Source organism: Grus americana, chromosome 4 (genome assembly GCF_028858705.1).
Source record: "Grus americana isolate bGruAme1 chromosome 4, bGruAme1.mat, whole genome shotgun sequence".
In the NCBI taxonomy this organism is placed as follows: domain Eukaryota; kingdom Metazoa; phylum Chordata; class Aves; order Gruiformes; family Gruidae; genus Grus; species Grus americana.
Window position 1 is genome coordinate 59102277 of NC_072855.1, and position 22077 is coordinate 59124353.

Here is a 22077-nt window from a genome sequence, read left to right on the forward strand (position 1 = left end):
GGGGCAGCTCCCATTCTGACACATCTTGCTGACACACCATGCCCACGTGGTGAGCCTGGCATGGGACACCCCTGTCTGACAGGATGAAGTGGATGGTGAGAAGGAGCACTCCTGTTCCTGCCCAGGGTGCCGGGTCATGTCTGGTGCATGCTGGCAAGGTACTAACACACACAGTTATGCCTTGTGCCCGTGGATTTACATTTACAACAGGGGGTTCACTGAAAAATTGGGAGCTCTCCTGTCACTTGGGAAGGTGCCAAATGAGAAAATATAAATGTGGACTAAAGACCTTGAAACCAACTGTTTTCCTTATCTTATCTGGATAAACTCGGGCGACCAGGAGGTTGGTTGGCAGCACTTGCTGTGACACAGGGAGGCTGGCAGCTGCGTATGAAGCGCAACACCAGAGCAGGGTGGCTGGCTGGCCAGGGGCAGCAGGGGCTTTCTGGACAAACTCTTGGGAAATGTTGCCGGCAGGCTACAAGGAAATGAAGCTACTGGGATTATTCTGTGCTTCTGCACAAATCCTGGGAGTCTAAGGAACAAGCACGCTAGGACATAGCGCAGTAGGTGGGAGGAAGGGGGGTGGTGGGGCAGTAATGTGGAGGTACAAAGGACACAAACATGGCAGAAGGACCTGTGCCAGGGTGAAATGGGAGTATATATTAAATCCTGGAGTCAAATCAATTAACCATCTTACAGGAGAGGGGCTGGATCCCTTGGGACCCAATTGTTGAAGAAAATTGTTGGGAGCACCTTCAGCTTCAGAGTATGTGCTTAGCTTCTGCCAAATAAAATAACAGAGAAGGAGGTGGTAGAGGAGCCAGTGAGTGTAATACTGAAGCTTTCCAAGGAGCACACACCCAGCACATTTAATTAGTTGAAATGGGGCAGCACAACAGCAACCTTCATAAAGTCAGACTGGCAGGACAAGATCTGCTATGTTGGTGCACCTTCTCCCGTCTCACCCCTGTGCTGGGATCAGGCAGGCTGTCCCAAGCATCCCCCCCACTTCTGAACGTGGCTTGCCCTAAAACTGCTGGAGACAGAGCTGGTTGGAGCCCCAGTGCAGTGAAGTCTGCATGCACTTTCATCAGGGAGAGCCTGAAAGGAGCTTGGAGCAGCTGGCAGAGCTGTGGGCAGGGGGACAAGGAGCTCCTCAAGGATCTCAGGGCATGGAGAGAGCAGACCAGGGTCCCAGCATTACCTGCAGCAGAGACCAGGAGTCCCTGGGAAGGTGCAGTGACCAGGAGTTGGGGATGAGCCTTCTCATTTCTGTTTTGTTTCTCTGGTTACTTTATATTTTCCCTATTAAAAATCACAGAATCATAGAATCATTACGGTTGGAAAAGACCTCTAAGATCATCAAGTCCAACCGTCAACCCAACTGGAGGATTGCTGTTTAAGCTTCACTGTCTCTTGCTCCTAAGCACTACATGAAAAAGAAGCAGTTGGCAAACAGATGAGGGTCTCAGAAAGCACCTCTAACCAGAAATAGGTCCCTTAAGCTTTTAGCTGTGTTTTTTAAGATTAGTTCAACACAGGACAGTATGAAGGACACACAAATGTTTTGAGGCTTATTTTAGGTAAACATGTCTTCAGAAGGTACTTGATGTTGCTCTGATTGTAGGGGACATGGCAATCTCTTTGTCTGAGCCCAAGGTGGGTTTTGTGTGGAGAAATCACCAGGGTTGCATCCTTTGTGGGTCTGAAACAGTAACTGAAGTGGATGGTAGCTCCGGGCATGGTCTGAGCTAGGTGGTCTGGCAGAGATGCCTTCCATGGGCTGACAGAAATTAATCGCGATGTCTAAAATTAGAAGGGGCTTTTAACAGAAGAGCCTTGTTGCATGCAGGGAGGTGAAACACTTTTACTCCCTTTGGGTGAGAACGCATCATTTGTGGTTTGCATGGGCCAAATGCCGAGTGGTTTTGTTAAACAGAGGGCACTCGATATCTTGCCTGGGGGAAAGAGGGCCAGCTAGCTGGTCAGGCTCTGCCTTTTGGCTCAGGACCAGCAGAATTACTTTTTCCCCAGAAACTCTTCAGGAGTCGCAGTTGAATAGCCAGAGGGATGCTTGGAAAAGAGGATGGCCAAAAGTCATCCTGTAAGGATGTCCTTGCTACAGCTGAGCAGAGGTCGTGTGAGGCTCCGGTTCGCAGGAGCAGCTGGAACTGGCTGGAAGCACAGATCATGAACTTGAGTCCTGCACCCTGCCTCTTCATACAGCCATGAGCAGCTTGAAACAACCTCACCACCACGTCAGCCCTCCTCCTCACCCCCTGGCTGCACAGGAGTTATTGGACACGGCCCAGAGTGGTTTATGTTGCAGAGTTAAGCTTTGCAGTGAGCAAAGCTGCGGTGGTTAAGCAGTGTTTCTCTCTCCATCTCTCCCAGTACCGCCTCTTGGTGCTTTAGGTGCCCTTCCTCACTCTGTGTGCTTCTGTCTTTGAAGATTCCTTTCCATCTTCTGTATCCAACCTGACTCCTCCTGCCTGACCAGGTTATCTGTTTCCTCTAAAGCCCTTGGGAGACAGAGATTGTTTGTCATGATTGCAAGTCTTTTCTTTAGGCTTCCTAGGACATGACAAATGAGAAACCATTAGCAGAATGCGTGCAGCACGTCCATGCTTTACTTAGGAGGACATGATGTCCTCTGCCATACTGTCCTGGTTTTGGCTGAGACAGAGTTAATTTTTTTTTCTAGTAGTGGGTATAGTGCTGTGTTTTGGATTGAGTATGAGAATAACGTTGATAACACACTGATGTTTTTAGTTGTTGCTAGGTAGTTGTAATGTCTACACTAAGTCAAGGACTTTTCAGCTTCTCATGCCCTGCCAGGTGCAGCAGAAGCTGGGAGAGCACAGCCAGGACAGCTGACCCAGGCTGGCCAAAGGGGTATTCCCTACCGTAGAACGTCATGCGCTGTATATAACTGTATATATTATATATTTTTTTTCTTTGTTATCCTATTAAAGTGTCTATCTCATTCCATGAGTTTTGGGGTTTTTCCCCATTCTCCTCCCCGTCTCCCTGGGGGGGAGGGGGTGGGAGGGGGGTGTGAGTAAGCAGCTGCATGGTGCTTAGCTGCTGGCTGGGGTTAAACCACGACACATACGCAGCGGTGACAAACTGGTCTACCTTTTCATGCCTGGAGACATAGTGTTTTGGCGAGGTAGAAGGATGCTCAGCAAAAAAATTTCACAGTATCGATGCAGTTTTGCAGAGTTGGGTCTCATTGTACCATTGCTTGTAACAGGAAATTTACAATGCTGTGTCCCAAAGGTACCAGCACTGGGTAATCACAGCAGCACTTTGAGAGGTTTGCAGTATTTTTTAGCAGTCACTTCATTAAAGATCTTAAGAGCTGGAAGTCCTTGTAATTTCAGTCATATGCTGTTCCCAGAGTTTGAATGAAAGCCATATTACCGACACTTGGCCAGAAGTGTTTTTGCTGATGCTGTTCCAGCCATAAGCTGTTCCAGCCATTTACAGCTCAAACTTAGGGAAGCCAAGGACTGCAGTAATGGCAGTGGGGCCTCTGAGCAGGTAACTCGTAGGAAAACTCTGGTAGAGGTCTCGTTAAACTTTCTACTGCTTGTAGTTTTTTTCATAAGTGATAGATAGGAGCTGGTTTTGTGGAGGAATAGAAGAGTAGCCAAAATAGCAAAAATTAAGTGGGGGGAGGCTGGAAGCCAAAACAGGGCTTTTGGGGCTCTACCACTGATGTATAAGATAGTTGACTTGAAAGCCATAAGGGTAAATGCAATTCAAAGGGTAAATGACCCTTCAAAAAGCAAGGTCACGCAGCATTTAAATCACCTGCCGGGGAGCAGCCTCTACTGCTCCTGTAAATCATCTACCATTAACGGGGGGAACATAAGCCCATGAATATACATAAAGGCACAGTTGCTTTAAGAAGAGCTGGCAGGAGTTCTGCTCACATGTGCAGTGGGTGACACTTCAGCCACCGACAGGCTCATGGGACACCCCTGCCTGGCATCCTAGTCCTGGTCCTCACCATCAGTGTTGCCAGCAGAGGGAAAGGTTTGCCGAGAAAGCAATAGATGAACATACATAGACAGGTATTTGATATTATTTACACCAATAAATCAAATAGGAGGGTGTAAAATGAAATAGTGGACAAATTGAATGGTGGTTCTTGTGCTGATTTTCTGGGAGGCTGCTTCTTCAACCTGCTACACTCATCTCTGCTGTAAATGTGACAGTAGTATTAATCTAAAAATAATCCAAGAAACTGAAAGATGAGAAGAGAACATGAGGAAAAGCTGCTTCAAGGTACAGCCTGATGAGCTAAGAGCATTTCTATTGTCATGAAGTAGCTTTTCCCATAAAAAGCAGATGAGACCAAGTTGTTCAGAAAACAATGGGACTGCATTGCTTTGAATCAAGAGCTTCTCCTTGGAGCTGGTCTTCTGCTCAGCAACAAGTGGCTATAGAGGCACCACTGGGAATTATTTTCCCTGGTCAAGAGGACGGGCCACGAAATTGCAATTGAGTTTTCTTTCCCTTGCCAAACCAAGCCCTGCAGTACCGAGAAGGTATTTTGCTCAGGTTTTGCTGGATTTCTCCAGGTCCAGCTGCCCCAATGCCATCAACTCCCTGCCAGGCTTTAGGAAGGGCTTTCTGATTTTTTTTTTCTTTCAGAAGTTGAAGCAAAACAGAATTACCAAACTCACCTCAAATCAGCGCGGCCAAAGGTAATCGCTCCCCAAACCTTGCACTCATTGCACAAGCCTTCATGGGTTAACTGTCACACATTGGTTCATAAAATGCACTTTTGTTAGAAAACATTTATGTTAGCAGCTGTACTGGCAAGATTACTACCAAAATATCCTTCCGGGCTTTGGGGTTTTTACAGTCTTTGTTGGTTAGTGGTTTATTTGGGTTTTTTGTTGTTGGTTTTTTTTTTTTTTAAATCCTCATCCTGTTCTAAATAGGGGAGTGATTCATTTCTCTCTTTCTGTTTAATCTTGCTTTAGCCTACTGTTTTCTGTTTCAGACAGAAGGAAAACTCCTGGTTCGGCCATAACAGAAAGAAAATACAACTTTGTAAGCTTGGTCCTCAGAAGACAGAACTAGACCTGTTTGTATCTTATTTAGCGTAAATAGATAGATTCTGTGTAAGGCTGGCATGTAACACTTGAAAGAAGAAAACCAATGAAGTCACCACAACATGAACTACCTTGAAATTACCTATAGCTGAACTGATTTCCCCTATAGGTCCCTGATTTTGCTGGAGGGGGCAGTGGTTTTCTTAGAGCAGGCAAAATGGATCGGGATGGCAATAAGGAAAAATAATTTGACACGGCAGTGGTTACTGAACATGGTTTGAGGCCACCTGGCTCTACTTTCAAGAAGATTTCTTCCCTGCTAGAATCAAGTACAAATACTTCTTGATCTATACATAGTGAGAATCAGCTTCCTATATCAAACTTACTTAAGGAATTGCCAATGAAAAGGTCAGTGTGGTGAAAAGGGTGAGGGCTTCTATAGGTTAACACAGAGGATCAGCTACTCAAATCATAGCATCATTTAGGTTGGAAAAGACTTTTAAGATCACTGTAAGAAAGTTTTTCTAACCATGACACCTAATTTAGTCTGTTTGCAGGTTTTGAACAACTTTGGGCAACAAGCTTTGGGGTTTTTTTGAAACACAAACGGCAATATTTATGTTTGCTAATTGCACTGGGTGGCTTTGCTAGGGGAAAGATTGTTCTTGCAAGCAGAAGGAAGCTATTATGAGTAGCACTAGGCACCCAAAGCTGCCATTTACATTCTCCATGTAGTTATTCACTCTTCTAAGCCCACAGTTGCTCTGCACTGATGCAGTTTTGCCACTGGAGGCCACAGGGCAAATGAAAAGCATTGGGCCAGAAGCAGCTCTGAGCCTCTCAGCCCTGGTGAGCCCAAGGGCTGTGCTGGCGGGACACAGGGCTGTTCGAGCTCTTCGGTGGGGACTGCTCTGGGGGGAGAAGTGCACCCTGATGAGTCTGATCCTGTCCCAGACCTCTGATTTCAGAAATTATTTGCTGTTAATGCATTGCTTGGTATTGCAGAAACACATGATAAAACACAAGTTGTGTGTTGATACCAATTTTGTGAGGAGAAGGAAGGACATTTAGTTCTTGCCTATAAACTGCTTTTAAAACTACATGCAGTTATTAAATTGTGTGTACTGCTAAGGGGAACAAATTATTTGCGTGAAGACAAGGATCTGAGTCTCTGTAATGCCCCAGGAGACTCTTGGGGAAAAAAAGGGAATATGGGGAGAGAGAAAATACGGCGAGAGGCACGTAATGGGGTGGAGGGGGCCGTGTTAGGTGACAGGGGCAAGGCAGAAGCTGTTCTGGAGGAAGAGAGAGGTGGAAGTCAGTTTTCTTGCAAATAAAGTATGTTACACATCCATTGATCTCCCCTCTCTGTCAGCCCATGTATGACATCCCTCATTTGCATGGGTTTGGTGCTTGATGCACAGCCCTGATTGATTGCTGTTGAAAGGACTGAATCCATCAACCAGGAAGGATAATGAAGCCATGGGGTTTTAGCCAATTCTTGGAAGAGTGAGTATGAAAGCCGGTCTGCTCCCATTTCTGTTTGAAACGCTCAAGAAGATGAAAGCATCACACCACTTCAGTGGTGCTGGGTGTCCCCCATGTGTGTCCCCATGTCACCGGCAGCCATCTGCGACGGGCTGGCCACAGTGTCCCTCCCTTCTCCCAGGCACACACTTGTTCCCACGCCTTCCCCATCCTCACCAGGCCCCTCGCACCTACCTCTGTCACCCCACAGCCTCGGGAATGGCTTCCTGGGCTCCTACCCGCCTCCTACCTGCCAGAGTCACTCTCCCCATGTTTTTTCACAAGGAAGCCCCAGCAAGGGGCAGAGCCCAGCCTGGAGCTGCCCAAAGAACCATCCTTCTGTCACAGTCCTGGGGTGCTGAGGCCCAAAGTCTGGGGGGGTTGGTATTGGCGTCGCAGCTTACCGGGCCCCTCCAGCTCGCTGCCTGCTCCCGTGCCCTTGTGTTCCTCCTGCTTTCTCCAGCCGTGCTCTCTGCTAGTGTCACGGGTGCTGCACAATTTCCAGACCATCCCCAGTGAACGTCCCAGCTGATGCCTGCAGCTCATACCTTGTGTCAGCATCCTGGAGCTGATTTCGGGGCAATGGGTCTCCTTGGCCCTGGCCCAGTGGGTGAGAAGTGCTGGGAAAGGTGCTCAAAAGGGTTCAGGGGAGAGAGACCCTCCAGTGGGGAGGGTTTGGGCCATAGGTCCTGTGCCTGGAGTGCCCAGGGAGCCGAGAGCACGGTTTCTCTCCGATCCCTCTCCACACCAATGCAACCAACATGGACCTTGTTCCTGCAGCTCCGGGATGAGACCTTAGTGCCCAGCACAGCCCACAGCACATCAGGCTGCAAGGTGATGGAACCGAACTGGAGCTGCAAATAAGCTGGAGATTAAATGAAGACAGAGAAGATGAAACCCAACTGGAGCCTAAAACATGCTGGAAGCAAGAACAAGCTGGAGCCTGAAACAAACTGGGGGCAGAAACAAATGACCTGAAGCTGCAAATGAGCTGGAGAAGTCCATGAGCTGGACATGAAACTCGAGCTGAAACTAGCCAGAGCTATCCACGAGCTGGAGTCACAAAAGAACCGGAGTCATCCACAAGCTGGACCAGAAACAAAATGGGGGCAGAAACAAAACAAAACAGAGGCAGAGCAACTGACCCAAAGCTGCAACCGAGCTGGAACCACAAAGTTCTCATGGCATCTCCGGGCACGCAGAACTGGGCGGGTGCAGGCAGGGCTGGGGGTGGCTCCTGGCATGACTGGGGCTCCTGTCTCCATCTGTCTGTCCATTCCTGCACAGGGAGAGACGTGGGACAGTCAAAACTCCCAGTGGCATGGCATGGCCCAAACAGCTCCCGGAGCTGCTGCCCCTGCAAACCCTGCTGCCTCCTGGGTATGAGCAGGTCTTCCCAGCCTCTTGCCAGCTCTTTCTACAGCAGCTCCCCAGTGCTGCACACTTGCAACAGGAGGGGAAGGAGAAATAGGGATGGGACACCAGGAATGTACCATTTCTCCCTGGGAAAGAGCCAGGATCTGGCTGAAAACCCACCCACCCCATGCAGCAGCAGCAGTAGCAGCGGCACAGACTGATGACCAACAGCCCCAGGCTGGGGCTGGTACCACATCAATGCTGGCAGGGTCTATACCAGACCCCGACAGTGCCCACCAGCCCCAAGGGACATGAACCAGTGCCCGCAGTGGCCCACTTGTGCTGCCCTGCTAGCGCCAGGACCCTTCCTTCCCCACAAAGGGCCCTCTGAGGAGCCCTGCTGGGGGACAGCACCTGCCATCCCCATCCCTCAGCTGCCCTCTGGCAGGACAAGGGGCAAAGCCAAAGCGGCCGAGCGCAAAACCACTCCCTGAGCTCTCGCCAAGCCCAGCTCTGTCATGCTCGCTTGGTCCTGGTGCCCACGGAGCACGGTAGCTACCAGCACCCTGCTCCCACAGCTGGGGACAAGACCCACGGCCCCTGCCCACCCCTCCGTCTCCAGGGACCCTGCAGGGACCTGGCCCTTCCAGCAGCACCGGAGATCCCCTGGGCCCTGCCAGCACAGCCGGCCCAGGAACCGAGTGCTCCGGTCCCATTGCACAGGTCAGCTCAGCCACCGCCTCGGGGCACTCCCCTCATGGGCACATCCTCGCTGCCTCAGGGCCGTGCTCCTTGCCCAGGCATCGGGTTGAGCCTTCCCCATGCTTGGGCACAGCCACCCGGCTTCGCCTGTGCTGCCAACACCTCCCGAGGGACCGGCAGCACCAGGATGTCCATCAATGCCTGTGCCTGGCCAGGCTGGCTTCACCCTCTCACTGACAGGGCTGCACGATCCTTCAAGTGGCCTCTGTTCCCACTGCACATGTTTTGAACTGAAAAAAAAGTTTTCAGTAAAAGCAGGACTTCGCACAGCACCCAGAGCCACTCTGAGGCCCTGCCCTGGCAGCAACAACGCTGCCGGCTCCAGCCCTTGGGCATCACCCATGAGGATGATGCTGGGCGGGGCAGAAGGGCTGAACCCCAACAGAAATCAGTTCCCCCCAGCAGCAACTCCCACACTCACTGGTTCGAATTCTCCCCAGCTCGGGCAGAGCCAGCACCAGGCCCGAGGGGTTTGTCCTGCCAGCAGCTGCTCCAGGAAAGAGCTGGGGAGAAGAAACCAGCCAGTGCCTGCACTGGGGGGAGGGAGCCCGGTGGCCGGAGGGGTCACTGGCTGCCCCAGGAGACCCCCAGCCCTGCTGGGCCCCCTCCTCCCCCAGGGGACATGTCCCCCCATTGCAGCCCAGGGACAGGGCCTCTCTCCAGGCCCAGGAGGTGCCAGTGTGATCAAGCCGTGGCTGATCCTGTGGTGGAAACTGGGAGCTGCCGGGGACCCCCAACCCCAAAGGCTGAGCTGCACCTGCTGCCCCCCCAGAGGGGACCCCAGAGGGGTCACTGGGCCCCAGCCGGGCACCCATGGGGGAGAGGAAAACAAACCACTCACCTGCGGCTGCCTCGGCAGCACAGGCAGGGCAGGCAGCACAGGCAGGGCAGCTCCCCTCACCCTGCGGCCAGGAAACCCAGTGGGCAGCAGCCAGTGCAGTGCCTGCCCAGGGTCACCCGTGGGTCCTGGCAGGAGCCCCCAGCTGAGAGCCAGGGGGTCTGGGAGCAGCACCACGCTGCTTGTGGGGACAGGCAGGTGCACCGACACCCCAGCAGCTGCCTGCGGGCAGGGCACGGACCTGATCTCAGGCAGCACCTAACGGGCAGCGGCCGGTGCCCCCACTCCCACAGCAGAGCCAGCGAGCAGGGGAAGAAGGGAGGAAACGGCCTCCACTTGCCCAGTTTTGGCCCGGTTTTCACCCATTTCCCCCTAATTTTGCCTGTTTCCCGCCGTTTCCCTCACCCAGCATCGCCCCCGGTTTCCACCCGCCGGCTGTGGCCGCCCTGCGCCAGGAGGAGCCCCGGGGAGACGGGACACCCGGGCGCAGCGCAGCCGTGCCCAGCACAGCGGCAGCCCGACCCTGGCCCCGACCCCGGCGCGGAGCACCCCCGGGGGCGCCGGTGTCCGCTTGGTCGCGGGTAGAGAGACGCGGCGGCGGCACCGGGAGCAGCTGCGGCTGGGAAGCCACCCCAGCACGATCCCCAGGCCGCCCGGAGACGGGCGAGACGAGTCAAGACCCCCGTTGGCCAGAGACCCGGGAGCCGGGACCCGGCTTCCCTCCGGCCCCGGCGCCACCGATCCTGCGGCGGCAGCGCCCCCTGGCGGCCGCTAGAGGACTTTGAAGCATCGGGGCCGCCGCGCGCCTGCCCCGCACTGTGGCGCCCTCTGGCGGCCGAGGGCGGCACCGCAGCCCCCCGGTACCGACCCCGCGTGCCACGTCCCTCCTACCCGCACCCCCGTCCCTCCTGCCCTGCCCACGTGCCTGCCATAAGGGTCCGTCTGCCTGGCCCTTGCCAGTGACCAGTTGGGATTGGGGTCAGGGAGGCCCCACGGGCTCCCGCCGCTCCCCCCGATGCCTCCCCCGGGGGTGCCCACCCCAAAACCGCCCCATGCCCCGGCTGTTGGCCCTTTAAATCTGCTTCCCATCTTCCGTGCCCCTTGGCCGAGCCGGCCTTCGTTAACCATTAACGTTTGGGGAGGGGCGGGAGGGGTGGAGGTGCCGAGGCCCCTGGGGCCGGCAGTGGCGCCACCAACCATCGCCCGCAGGACCCGGGCAGGTACGGCCGGGGATGGGGATGGGGATGGCGGGCGGTGGCAGAGATCTCCCCGCGGCTCTGAACCCCCGTGGCACCCATTAAAGGGGTGACGCAGGGGGAGAAGCGCGGCCGGGCGGGAGGAGAGGCGATGCTGGGCTCCGTTCCTGGCCCCTCACGGCTTGGGCTTAGCGCATGGCCGGCACCAAACATTCGGTGGAGGTGTCCTGCCAGGGAACGGGCCACACCCCCGCTGGTACCGGCACCACCTCCGCCACCCGTGATCCGGGGTGGACTTTGCCTAACGGGGTGCTGCCCTGGCCACAGTCCTGCCACAGGATCCCGCCGGTGCCGACGTTGCGGCAGCTGCCGGCAAGGAGGACAGCCAGCGGGGACCCGCCGTCCGCCATGGGGACGGAAGACATGCTCAGGGAGGAGCTGGGCAGCATCCACGGCATCCCCCTCTACAAGTCCTTCGTTGAGGGCTGGCCGCAGGTGGAGGCTTTCCAAGCCCGGCCAGATGACCTGGTCATTGCCACCTACCCCAAATCGGGTGAGTGGCCCTGGGCAAGGGTGCAGGGGGAACGGGGACGGTGTGATGCCAGCCCTTGCAATGCTGTCCCTGTGCTGCAGGCACGACATGGCTGAGTGAGATCCTGGACATGATCTACCACGATGGCGATGTGGAGAAGTGCCGACGGGATGCCATCTTCAACCGGGTGCCCTTCCTGGAAATGAAGATCCCCGAGATGCCGAGCGGTGAGCCCCCCAGCCCGGCTGCTCCCTGGGTTGGGTGGGGAGGGGGCTGAGCCGGGCTGGGAGTGAGGTGCTGGGGCTCACACCACTAAGCCCTCTGTCCCGCAGGCATCGAGCTGCTGGAGAAAACCCCATCCCCACGGCTGGTGAAGACCCATCTTCCAGTCCAGCTCCTCCCGACCTCCTTCCAAGACAAGGACTGCAAGGTAATACCATGGGTGCCCCCCACCTCTCTCCCCGACTAGATGGCAGGGAGGAGGCACTACTCTGCACCCCCCAACCACATCTTTGGCTGTCCTCAGGTCATCTATGTGGCCCGCAACCCCAAGGATGTCATCATCTCCTACTACTACTTCTACCAGATGGCCAAGATACACCCCGACCCCGGCACGCTGGGCGAGTTCCTGGAGACCTTCATGGCTGGCAAAGGTTGGGGCTGAGTGCCAGGGTGCCCACCCTGAAATGTCAGTGGGGAGAGCATCCCCCGCCACCCCACTTTTTGGCTAACCCCTTGACTGGATCCCACAGTGGCCTATGGGTCCTGGTATGAGCACGTGCGGGGCTGGTGGGAGAAGAAGCAGGAGAAGCAGCTCCTCTACCTCTTCTATGAAGACATGAAGAAGGTGAGGGTGGGATGGAGGGGAGGGCACCTCGGTTGCTCCCCCCCCAGCCTTTTTGCCAGCCTCCCCATGTTGGCTGTCTCACAGGACCCACAGCGGGAGGTGCAGAAGATCCTGCAGTTCCTGGGCAAGGAGGTGACGGAGGGGACGTTGGCAAGAATCCTCCACCACACCTCCTTCCAGGAGATGAGGAAGAACCCTGCCACCAACTATGAGACCATGCCCACTGTTCTGATGGACCACAGCCTCTCCCCCTTCCTCCGGAAAGGTGGGATTCGGCCAGCAGTGGAGCGCTTGGGAGGGGTGTCCTTGGGCTGTATTGCAGCCCCTATCTGTGGCTGCAAATATTTCGGGGGTGTCAGGATTTACCCTGCTTGCTTTCTCACCCCCTCAGGGATCTCCGGGGACTGGAAGAACCACTTCACCGTCGCCCAGAATGAGCGCTTCGACCAGCACTACCAGGAGCGTATGGCAGGCTCTGACCTCCACTTCCAGATGGAAGTGTGAGGGGCTTATCCCCCTTCCCGGAGGGACTCCACTTCTCCCTGGTCCCCCGGCAGGGAGGGTGGGTCCAGACGGAGCATCCTCACGCCAAATTGCTTTTCCTCCTGCAATAAATTGGGATAACTGGAGGGTGAGCCATTGCCTGTGGGGAAAGGTGAGGGGGCTGAACCCCCTAAATCCCAGGCAGTGGTGGGGGCACCCCCATGCTTGGCAGGTGGGAGGGTGGGCATGCAGGATGGATTTTTAGCTGGTGGTGGCTGGGCATCTTTGGGGATGGGCATCCTCCCAAAAAACACCGCTGGCCCCTGCCACCTTTGGCCACCCCAGCCCCATTCTACCAAGGCGTCTGGAGGGAACAAAGATCGGCGAAGAGTGGAAAAACCCCAAAGCGCTGGCGAACCCCCTGCCCCCACAGCTCTTGCACGCCCAGGAGGTTTCATGCCTCTGGGTTGTGAGTTTCTTGACAGAGCGGGCGGTGGCGGGGCTCGCCCCAGGCTCCCTGGGCGGGCTGGAGCTCGTCAGCCCATGGTTTGCAGAGCAAAGGTGAAGGGAAACACCTCCCTGCTGGTGTATCGCCATGTTTGGGAATATCGCTGTCCTTGCTGGATGGGGAACCCACCCTGCAATCTCCTGACCCGACTGCGCCAAGCCCTTGCTCAGGGACGGCTGGAGCAAATCAGTCCCCATCCCACTGGGGGCAAGGGTTTGCTTTGGAGCCCCAAATTCCCCAGTTTTGCCCCATTTCCAGCCTGTTCTTGAGTTTCCAAGGTTACAGCTTTTTGGCAAGGTGGTCTTGTGGCGTTGTTTCATCCCCAAAGAGATGCAACCCGGATCTGACTCCTAAAGAGCAGCAGTGCTCTCCTGCAGGAATAAATCTTTTCCATGCATTTATTTAAATGCCGAAGGAGATCCCTGTTTCCCCAGCTCCTGGCTTTACCTACAGGGTTTGCACACGCAGCCAATTTTGCTGGCATATGGACAGATGAAAGGCAGGGGCATGTTCCTGTCTGCAAAACACCCGAACGCCCAGCACAGCATGTCCTGCCTCACTGGGAACTCGGCCCTGGTGACAAATCAGAGATGTTTTTGTCAAGGCTGCCAACAGGCAGGCGAGCTGCACCCCTCCCCGCCCGGCTCCCATCTGTCCTGCCCTCCATGCTCCCTCCCAGCTCCCATTTGCCTGTGGGAAGCAGGTAAGGAGGAGCATTCCCCTACTGGTGCCTTTAAACCCTTTTCCCAGAAGCATGGTATCAGTTGCACTCGTGATTTGCAACCCTGCAAACTTTGGACCTATATTTTGAGTGCCTTGAAAGTGGGGGGGTTGACCAAAGGCTGACCCCCACATCCCACTAGCGAGCTGCGCACCTGTGCGAGGAGCTGGGGACATCCACGGGAGTGACCCCCGGATCAGAAAAGGGTGATGTTCAAACCCCCCCGGGACGTGGGTTGGGATTTCCTCCCTGTGTTTACCTCTGCGGGCAGAGGGGGAAGCTGTGAGTTCCGCCCCGCCGCCATCCCTGTGTTTACCGGGGGTGCTGAGCACGGCACAGCTCATCACAGGCGAGTGGGGACTGTCCATGGGGGGCTGCGTCCCCATCCCCATTCGCCCCTTCCCTGCACTTCTGCTTCCGCAGCACCAGGACCAGGTCACTCCGAGTCCCTTCCCTAGTGACGTTCCCCGGCCTCCCGCAGCCCCAGGCACCTCCCCGCGCCTCCATCTTCCACGCAGGAAAGGGAAAATAACAAATCCGCCCCCAAGCTGCGGGCAAAGCTTTGCCTCCTCCCTGCCAGAGCTCCGGACGAAGAGGCAGGTAATGGGGAGACCCCGGCCACGGTCTGGGGGCTCAGCCCATTTTGGGGTACCCCAGCCTTGCAAGTGGAGGGCCTGCATGGGGGAGTGCGGGGGGCTCGGAGGGGGTTCGTGTCCCCGCGAGTCCCTGGGAGATGGAGGCGAGCCACAAAGCTGCTCTTTAAAAATTACAGCATGGGGGTTTCGCAGCCAGCATCTTGAGTGTTTCCATCCCAGCTGGCGGGCGGAAGGGTTTCCTGGGGAGAGTCCTGCGAGCCCCGCTCCTCCTTCCCATCTCCTTCAAACCCTCACGTAGCCCCCCACAAGCAGTGCTTCCCTGCGCTGCTGTGCAACAGAGAGCCAGGGGAAACAAAGCTGGCGGGGGGGGAGAGGGCAGAACAGCCTGAAACTGCTGCCAGCAAAGCCCCTGTGAGGTTTTACAGCTCAGGAACAGCACTGCCAGCTTGGTACCGGCAGCTGCCCACTACCTGCACTGACCTGAGTCCCCCAGGGCCAGCTGTGCCCCTCCTCGCTCCCTGCATCACCAGTTGGCCCCCAAAATTCCTGCGGGAGTCAGGTGCCACCTCCCAGGATGCCAGCAAGCGGGGGATGGTTTTCTTCCTGTGGCTGGGATGGCTGGACTCAGCAGGGAATTTGGGGGCTCCCAGGGGATGAGGTGGCCCTGTGATGCTCCCCGCTGCCATCAGCCAGCCCCCACACAACGTCCCCGTCCCCAGCAGGATGGCTGATTCGGACACTCACCTGCGGCAGCCCTGGCGTATGGTGCACGGCATCCCCATGGTCTGCGCCTTCGCCCACAACTGGGAGCGGGTTGATGCCTTCCAGAGCCGCCCCGACGACATCGTGGTGGTCACCTTCCCCAAATCCGGTGAGTGTCCCCAGGCACCAGAGAAGGGAGGCGCCATTTCCCCCAAGGGATTTGGGTAGATGCCGAAAGGCAACGCTGGCAGACAGTGCCACTCCGGTGCCTGGGATGGGGCTCCAGTGGGAATGGCGCCAGACGGATGCCTGACCTCTCCTTGCCAGGCACCACCTGGGTCAGCGAGATCGTGGACATGATCATGAAAGGTGGTGACCCTGAAAAATGCAAGCGGGATGCCATCATCAACCGCGTGCCCATGCTGGAGTTCGCTGCCCCTGGAAAGATGCCAGCAGGTAGCAGAGTGGCAGGGGTGGCAGGAGGCAGGTGGTGCCGCATGGGGGGCAGGCTTGGTTTTGGGGGTGGGGGTACCCTGCTGGCAGCGGGAGCGCTCCTGGGGAAAACTCCTTTGCAGGCACAGAGCAGCTGGAGGCCACGGCGTCCCCTCGCATCATCAAGACCCACATCCCAGCTCACATCTTGCCCAAATCCTTCTGGGAAAACCACTGCAAGGTAACAGGCTGGAGGGGATGCACCTGGAGGACCCAGCAGAGATAAGGGGGGGACCTGCCCCGCTGGGACCTTGCAAGCCCCCATATGTCACCAAGCCTTCTGCAGATGATCTATGTGGGGCGCAATGCCAAGGACGTGGCAGTCTCCTTCTACCACTTTGACCTGATGAACAAGCTGCACCCGCACCCTGGGACATGGGCCCAGTACCTGGAGGAGTTCATGGCTGGCAGAGGTGGGACAGGGCGCCCGTGGATGCATGCGGGGACCCTGTGGGGTGCTGTCAGCCCCTGACACCCCCTGTTTGCTCTCCCCATGCAGTAGCATATGGCTCCTGGTACGACCATGTCAAGGATTACTGGGAGCGGAGGAAGGATCACCCCATCCTCTACCTTTTCTACGAGGACTTGAAGGAGGTGAGGGACTGGGATGGATGGTGGTGTGGAGTCTGTGGGGATGGCAGGGGCGGGTGAGCATCGGCCTCTGCCCTGCAGGACCTCCGCCGGGAGGTTGCCAGAGTGGCCCAGTTCCTGGGGCGGGAGTTGTCGGAGGCAGCGCTGGATGCCATCACACGGCACACCTCCTTCGAGGCCATGCGGGACAACCCCACCACCAACTACAGCATGGTGCCCTCCCACCTCATGGACCAGGGCATCTCCCCCTTCATGCGCAAAGGTGAGTGGCCCCAGGGGGTTCCTGGCACGTCATCCCCCCCAACTCCCACTGATCTCCATCTCGCCCGGCCCCAGGCACCACTGGAGATTGGAAGAACCACTTCACTGTGGCCCAGAGCGAGCGCTTCGACCGGGACTACACGCAGAAGATGTTGGGCACAGACCTGTGCTTCCGCACCCAGATCTGAGGAGGCACCACTGGACACCCCCCCAAATCCAATCCGATGCCGATGGTACCACCACTGCCCTGGGTGCTGCTTCCCCTCTCCTGGGACTGCTGGAGAGAAATAAAACGTCCTCCCTGACCCCCCCCATGGGATGCTCATTGCCCTGCGACTGCGCTGACCCTGACCCCACCATCCCCCTGGGGCCACTAGTCTCTCCTCGGCTTGGGAACAAGCCAGCGCCGCCCCATGTCCTCTCGGCCACCGTGGCAGGGGGACTACCGCCGGCAGCTGGCGGGATCGCAGAGGATTTTGGCAAAACCACGTCAGGGTAAGGCGCGGGCTGGGCGTGGGCAGCGAGAGGTGGCCTCCCCGTCCCCACGCAGGGGGACACTGCTGGGACCTGTGGGCGGGGAGCGGGGCCGGTGGGGCCGGAGATGTCTGCCGTGGCTCAGTGCCTGCCAGCTTCCCCCTGCGCTCGCTCCTCCCTCCCGGCAGCTGCAGCGCTGGAAAACATTGCTGCCTTCGCTTGCCCTGCCTCTTTCCTTCCCCTCCCTCTGTAAACCGCTGCGGAGCCCCGCATCGCCCTGTCCTCTTGGGTCACCCTCCCGGTGTCACCCTCCCGGTGTCACCCTCCCGGCACAGAGCAGCACGGAGTTAGGTGAGCCGGGGCGCTCCGTGGGTGCCCTGCCCATGCTCAATTGCTTGGGGCAGCATTCTGTGGGGTCCAGGGTGGTGGGTTTGGTGTACTTTGGCGTGCAGCCAGCACCCCTAAGCCTTCCCCTGGGGTGGGGGCTGCTGCGATAACCCCAGGGACCCGGTTCCCTGTTCCCCTAGGGTGCTGAGGCAGGGGGAGAGGTGCCTGGCCTGGGTGATGCCAGCACCCCGCAGTCACCCCCAGCCCTTGCTGAGGCACGGGGTGGGCTCCTGCCCCTGCAGACGGGACCCCCATACCCAGCGGCGGGCGCAGAGGCAGGGCTGCGGTGACCTCTGGTCCCTGTGCTGGCGCCGTCACTGCCACTCCCCGACAGGCACGGTGCCAGGTGCCTGCACTCCCCTGGCCGGCGGCTGCCCTGGGAGGGCAAGGGGACCCCCCTGCCACCAGCCAGCCCCCCACAACATCCCCATCCTCATCAGGATGGCTGATCCAGATGCCTACCTGCGGCAGCCCTGGCGAACGGTGCACGGCATCCCCATGGTCTGTGCCTTCGCCCTTGACTGGGAGAGGGTCGACACCTTCCAGAGCCGCCCTGAGGACATCGTGGTGATCACCTTCCCCAAATCTGGTGAGCATCCCCAAGCCCACCAGACGTGGTGGTCCCAAGTGAGTGAGCGTGTTGCATGGCTGGGACCCACTGCCTGGGGGATGCAGCACATTTGGGGCTACCGGGACAGAGCCATGTGGGATTTCCCCTTGTCCCCATGGAACCCAGTCAGGGTCTGGGGGGTTGTCAGTGCTGAGCCCCCCAATGCTGCCCTGCTCACCACCCTGGTGGGTTGCTTTCCTCAGGCACCACCTGGGTCAGTGAGATTGTGGACATGATCCTGCAAGGTGGCGACGCTGAGAAGTGCAAGCGGGACATCATCACCAAGAGGGTACCCATGCTGGAGTTCTCTGCCCCTGGGGAGATGCTGGCAGGTAGTGGGGTGTGGGGGCTCAGCCACAGGTGCTCCATCAGAGACTGAGCCCAGGGGGACTCTGCCGAGGGCCCACTGGGGACATGCTCTGGGGTCCCCCAGGAACAGACCTGCTGGCCACCATGCCCTCGCCCCGTGTGGTGAAGACCCACCTGCCTGCACATGTCCTGCCCAAATCCTTCTGGGAAAACCGCTGCAAGGTAACCCCCAACCCTGATTCTGCTCTGGGAGGCATTGCAGCTCCCTGATTCCCATGGAGCAGGACCCTGCTGCTGCTCCCACCAGCATCCTGAGTGGGGTTGGGAGCCCTAGGGGCTGGAGCATTGCCCCTGTTGGGGGTCCTGGAGCTGCTCCTTGTACCCCATGGCCCCTGTGCAGATGATCTATGTGGGGCGCAATGCCAAGGACGTGGCAGTCTCCTTCTACCACTTTGACCTGATGAACAAGCTGCACCCGCACCCTGGGACATGGGCCCAGTACCTGGAGGAGTTCATGGCTGGCAGAGGTGGGACAGGGCGCCCGTGGATGCATGCGGGGACCCTGTGGGGTGCTGTCAGCCCCTGACACCCCCTGTTTGCTCTCCCCATGCAGTAGCATATGGCTCCTGGTACGACCATGTCAAGGATTACTGGGAGCGGAGGAAGGATCACCCCATCCTCTACCTTTTCTACGAGGACTTGAAGGAGGTGAGGGACTGGGATGGATGGTGGTGTGGAGTCTGTGGGGATGGCAGGGGCGGGTGAGCATCGGCCTCTGCCCTGCAGGACCTCCGCCGGGAGGTTGCCAGAGTGGCCCAGTTCCTGGGGCGGGAGTTGTCGGAGGCAGCGCTGGATGCCATCACACGGCACACCTCCTTCGAGGCCATGCGGGACAACCCCACCACCAACTACAGCATGGTGCCCTCCCACCTCATGGACCAGGGCATCTCCCCCTTCATGCGCAAAGGTGAGTGGCCCCAGGGGGTTCCTGGCACGTCATCCCCCCCAACTCCCACTGATCTCCATCTCGCCCGGCCCCAGGCACCACTGGAGATTGGAAGAACCACTTCACTGTGGCCCAGAGCGAGCGCTTCGACCGGGACTACATGCAGAAGATGTTGGGCACAGACCTGTGCTTCCGCACCCAGATCTGAGGAGGCACCAGTGTATGCGCCCCCAACGCACCCCCATTAATCGTGCTCCCCAGCAGCAGCTCCAGCACTGCCCCAGCCTGCCTGCATCTCACTGGCCTCCCTGCACCAGAGGGACTTTAGCAAAAATTAAGAGTTTATTTCTGCATCTTCCTCCCAAATTTGCACCCATGTGGAATGTGCCGCATTGCTACAAAGTGCTGTGGAGCCTCATCACACCTCGCATTGCCCCAGCCCCACGTTGCCTGCCCAGGACGTGTGTAGGATATGCCTGTGCGGCTTTTCTTGGTGGAATAAAACAGCCATCATGCGGTACAGAGGCGTTTCCAGCATGCGAAGTATAAAAGTTGTTAGCAGCTCCCAATGCTCATCTCTGCTGTGGCTGGGGTCCCACACCCACCGCCTCCTGCCTCAGAAACCCCTCCACTGATGTCACACTTCGAGAAGACACAGGACAGGACAGGGCATGGTGATGGCCATGCCCCTCCCCTGCTGCTGGGACCATGTGGAAGAGATGAGGTGAGCAGGATGGGGACAAAACCAGCCCGAGGGTGGCCGGGAGATGGACGCAGCCTGGGGAGGTTGAGATCAACCCTTCCACCCAGGAGCATCGAAGCTGGGGGCAAAAGGAGGATTTTGCTGGTCACTTTTGTGCTGTTCTGCTCCCAGGGACCTGGAAGCTATTATGCTGTGCCAGTCTCCCTGCAACCACATAGACCTCCAGGTACGGCGGGTCCCCAGGGGGTCAGAGGAGAGGGTCCCCTCAGCTGCTCCTCCTCCCACCACCACCAAAAAAAACCCAGGGCACACTGCGGCACCTCAGCACATGTTGCAGCTAGGGAGGTGGAACAGCATTGCTGAAAGCTGGAACTTTTAAAATAGCTGTTTTTATGTTGCAATCATTTAAGAAAAGGAAACTGTGAGTCGGATGGTTATTGGGTGCCGGTTGCTCAGATGCTGTCCTCTCCTGCCCAAGTTCATCATCCTTTCTTCTGTTTGGTACACGTGCAAGACAAACTTGCCTGCAACCTGGAGGAAATATTCACTGCTTGTAGGCATGGAGCATCTCTGAAGGTGCGATTTCTTTCTCAGGAGTGGGTAAAATAGACAGGTTAAAAAAAATGAGCGGGGACCTGGGGGACAGGGAAAGTGACAGGGATGCAGCCAGGAACAACCCAGCGCTGAAACTGGGGCTATCGGATGTGAAACAGCTCCACTGTGCTCCAGGAATGAGACTGACAATCAGGTGGGACATGTCCAGGAATACAGGCAGCAAAACTGAGTTAAATCCCCTCGTTCAGCAAAATCCTTGGAGTTTGGCCATTAGGTACCACAAACCCAGCAAAAGCGGGGGTGGTGGGCGTCACAGCAGAGATAGGTCTTACCTACCTGGATGGGTGGGAAGAAAACAAGGACAAAAAGAGAAGATATAGAACTGTGATCTCTCATTGGAAGAAATGTTGTTTTAAGTCATAATAAAATAATTGCAAATGGTTCCTGGTTCTCTCTCGGATGCTGGGGGCTTCTCTGTGCCGCACGATGCAGTTTGTGCATTGCTTGGTTATAGCGATTTGTTACAGAACAATGCAGCAGGCTCTGAACCTTGCTGCCCCTTTTACCCTGCAGTCTCAATACAAAACTGAGCCAGAGATGCTGGAAGAGGAGACAGTAAAAATAATCTAGGTAAGTACAGACCAGATCAGAGATATCTGAACTCATGAGCGGTGGCTTCAGCCACTTCTGTCATACAGAAAAGATGCCACGCAGGAAAGCAGCTCCTGTGCCAGGTGTGGTTCCCTGTGTCTGGTCACTCTGTAGTTTTTTGTTTTCTACACATATGCCTTTGAAGCCCTGACTGTCATGACATCCACCACATCCCATACCACGTTGTACCTCTCCTAGGGATTTGCTCCCCCTGCAACTTGCTTTTTGGGTGGGGTTTTTTTTTGAGGTCACTTCATGCACTGAAATAGTACCAGCAATTCATCTACATCGATCTTCCCCACCCTTTGGGAATCTATAGGCTTTCCTCACAACACAGCCTCCTCTAGCTGTGAATTTTTAGGCTGAAGACATATTCAGGCACTAAATTTCCTCTGCCAGTCCGTCTCTCAGCCTCTTGACACCATGATGTAGCAAGGCTACAGGAATTTCCTTTCATTCTTACTTCAACTGCTGTGACTCGGCACCACCAGTGTGCATTTTGGCCCCACTGCTCTTGCCAAGGACTGTTCCTCCACTAACATCAAGACCTTGTTCCTCTGTAATTTGTTCCAGGTATTTTCTTCCCTTCCTAAATCTCTTGCACACCTGTTTTTTGCTGCTTGGATATAAAGCCAGGCCTTCCAACCGCCTCTGCTTTGCTCCTTAGATGTTTGCATTTGTGTGCAAGCACAGAGATTTATTTTTTGTTTCCCCAAAGCATCTCTGGTCTGTTAGATTACTCTTCAATGACACGTCTTTCCTCTTCATAATTCAGACAGCAGCTCCTGTGAAATGTACAGGGGCATAAAACATGCTACAAGAAGTGCTTTCATTCACCACTGTTGACGAGAACCAGGTTGGTTTTTTTATTTATATCTTTTGTCCCTGGGCTCAAAGTACAATCCTCTCAGCACCTGCTCTCGCTGCTGTTATGGTGCTTGTTAGCAGCCAAAGA

The 22077-nt window shown here is 56.5% G+C and overlaps 2 protein-coding genes and 1 long non-coding RNA gene across 4 annotated transcripts; all 3 read left to right on the top strand.

Moving 5' to 3' along the window:
• Positions 1-3819: 3819 nt before the first annotated feature.
• On the top strand, positions 3820-6390 carry LOC129206412 (uncharacterized). The gene is made up of 3 exons (XR_008577125.1): positions 3820-4085; positions 4669-4721; positions 5024-6390. It is a non-coding gene; the product is annotated as an uncharacterized LOC129206412 (long non-coding RNA).
• Positions 6391-10701: 4311 nt separating this feature from the next.
• Positions 10702-12762, top strand: LOC129206411 (sulfotransferase 1 family member D1-like). Its single transcript, XM_054825500.1, has 8 exons — positions 10702-10778; positions 11082-11307; positions 11388-11513; positions 11619-11716; positions 11813-11939; positions 12039-12133; positions 12218-12398; positions 12525-12762. Exons 2-8 carry the CDS (start codon positions 11163-11165, stop codon positions 12635-12637), a joined length of 885 nt encoding a protein of 294 aa, XP_054681475.1. The 5' UTR covers positions 10702-10778; positions 11082-11162; the 3' UTR covers positions 12638-12762.
• Positions 12763-15718: 2956 nt separating this feature from the next.
• Positions 15719-20906, top strand: LOC129206214 (sulfotransferase 1B1-like). Of its 2 annotated transcripts, XM_054825076.1 has the most exons (12): positions 15719-15816; positions 15922-16048; positions 16135-16229; positions 16308-16488; positions 16563-16982; positions 17789-17937; positions 18162-18290; positions 18392-18489; positions 18668-18794; positions 18881-18975; positions 19054-19234; positions 19309-20906. In XM_054825076.1, the coding sequence occupies exons 2-12, from the start codon at positions 16011-16013 to the stop codon at positions 19419-19421; spliced, it is 1626 nt and encodes a 541-aa protein (XP_054681051.1). In that variant the 5' UTR covers positions 15719-15816; positions 15922-16010; the 3' UTR covers positions 19422-20906. The 2 variants fall into 2 exon arrangements, with proteins under 2 accessions (XP_054681051.1, XP_054681052.1); XM_054825077.1 differs by lacking the exons at positions 15719-15816; positions 15922-16048; positions 16135-16229; positions 16308-16488; positions 16563-16982 and adding an exon at positions 17123-17312.
• The last annotated feature ends 1171 nt before the right edge of the window (positions 20907-22077 follow it).

Bases quoted from the DNA above. Each gene is read 5' to 3' on its own strand.
- LOC129206214 (XM_054825076.1), top strand. From the start codon at position 16,011: ATGGGCCCAGTACCTGGAGGAGTTCATGGCTGGCAGAG. The intron at 16,983-17,788 runs GTAAGGCGCGGG...CATCCTCATCAG, and splicing joins TTTGGCAAAACCACGTCAGG to GATGGCTGATCCAGATGCCT. The intron at 18,291-18,391 runs GTAGTGGGGTGT...GGGGTCCCCCAG, and splicing joins CCCTGGGGAGATGCTGGCAG to GAACAGACCTGCTGGCCACC.
- LOC129206411 (XM_054825500.1), top strand. From the start codon at position 11,163: ATGGGGACGGAAGACATGCTCAGGGAGGAGCTGGGCAGCATCCACGGC. The intron at 11,308-11,387 runs GTGAGTGGCCCT...CCTGTGCTGCAG, and splicing joins TGCCACCTACCCCAAATCGG to GCACGACATGGCTGAGTGAG. The intron at 12,134-12,217 runs GTGAGGGTGGGA...GCTGTCTCACAG, and splicing joins TCTATGAAGACATGAAGAAG to GACCCACAGCGGGAGGTGCA.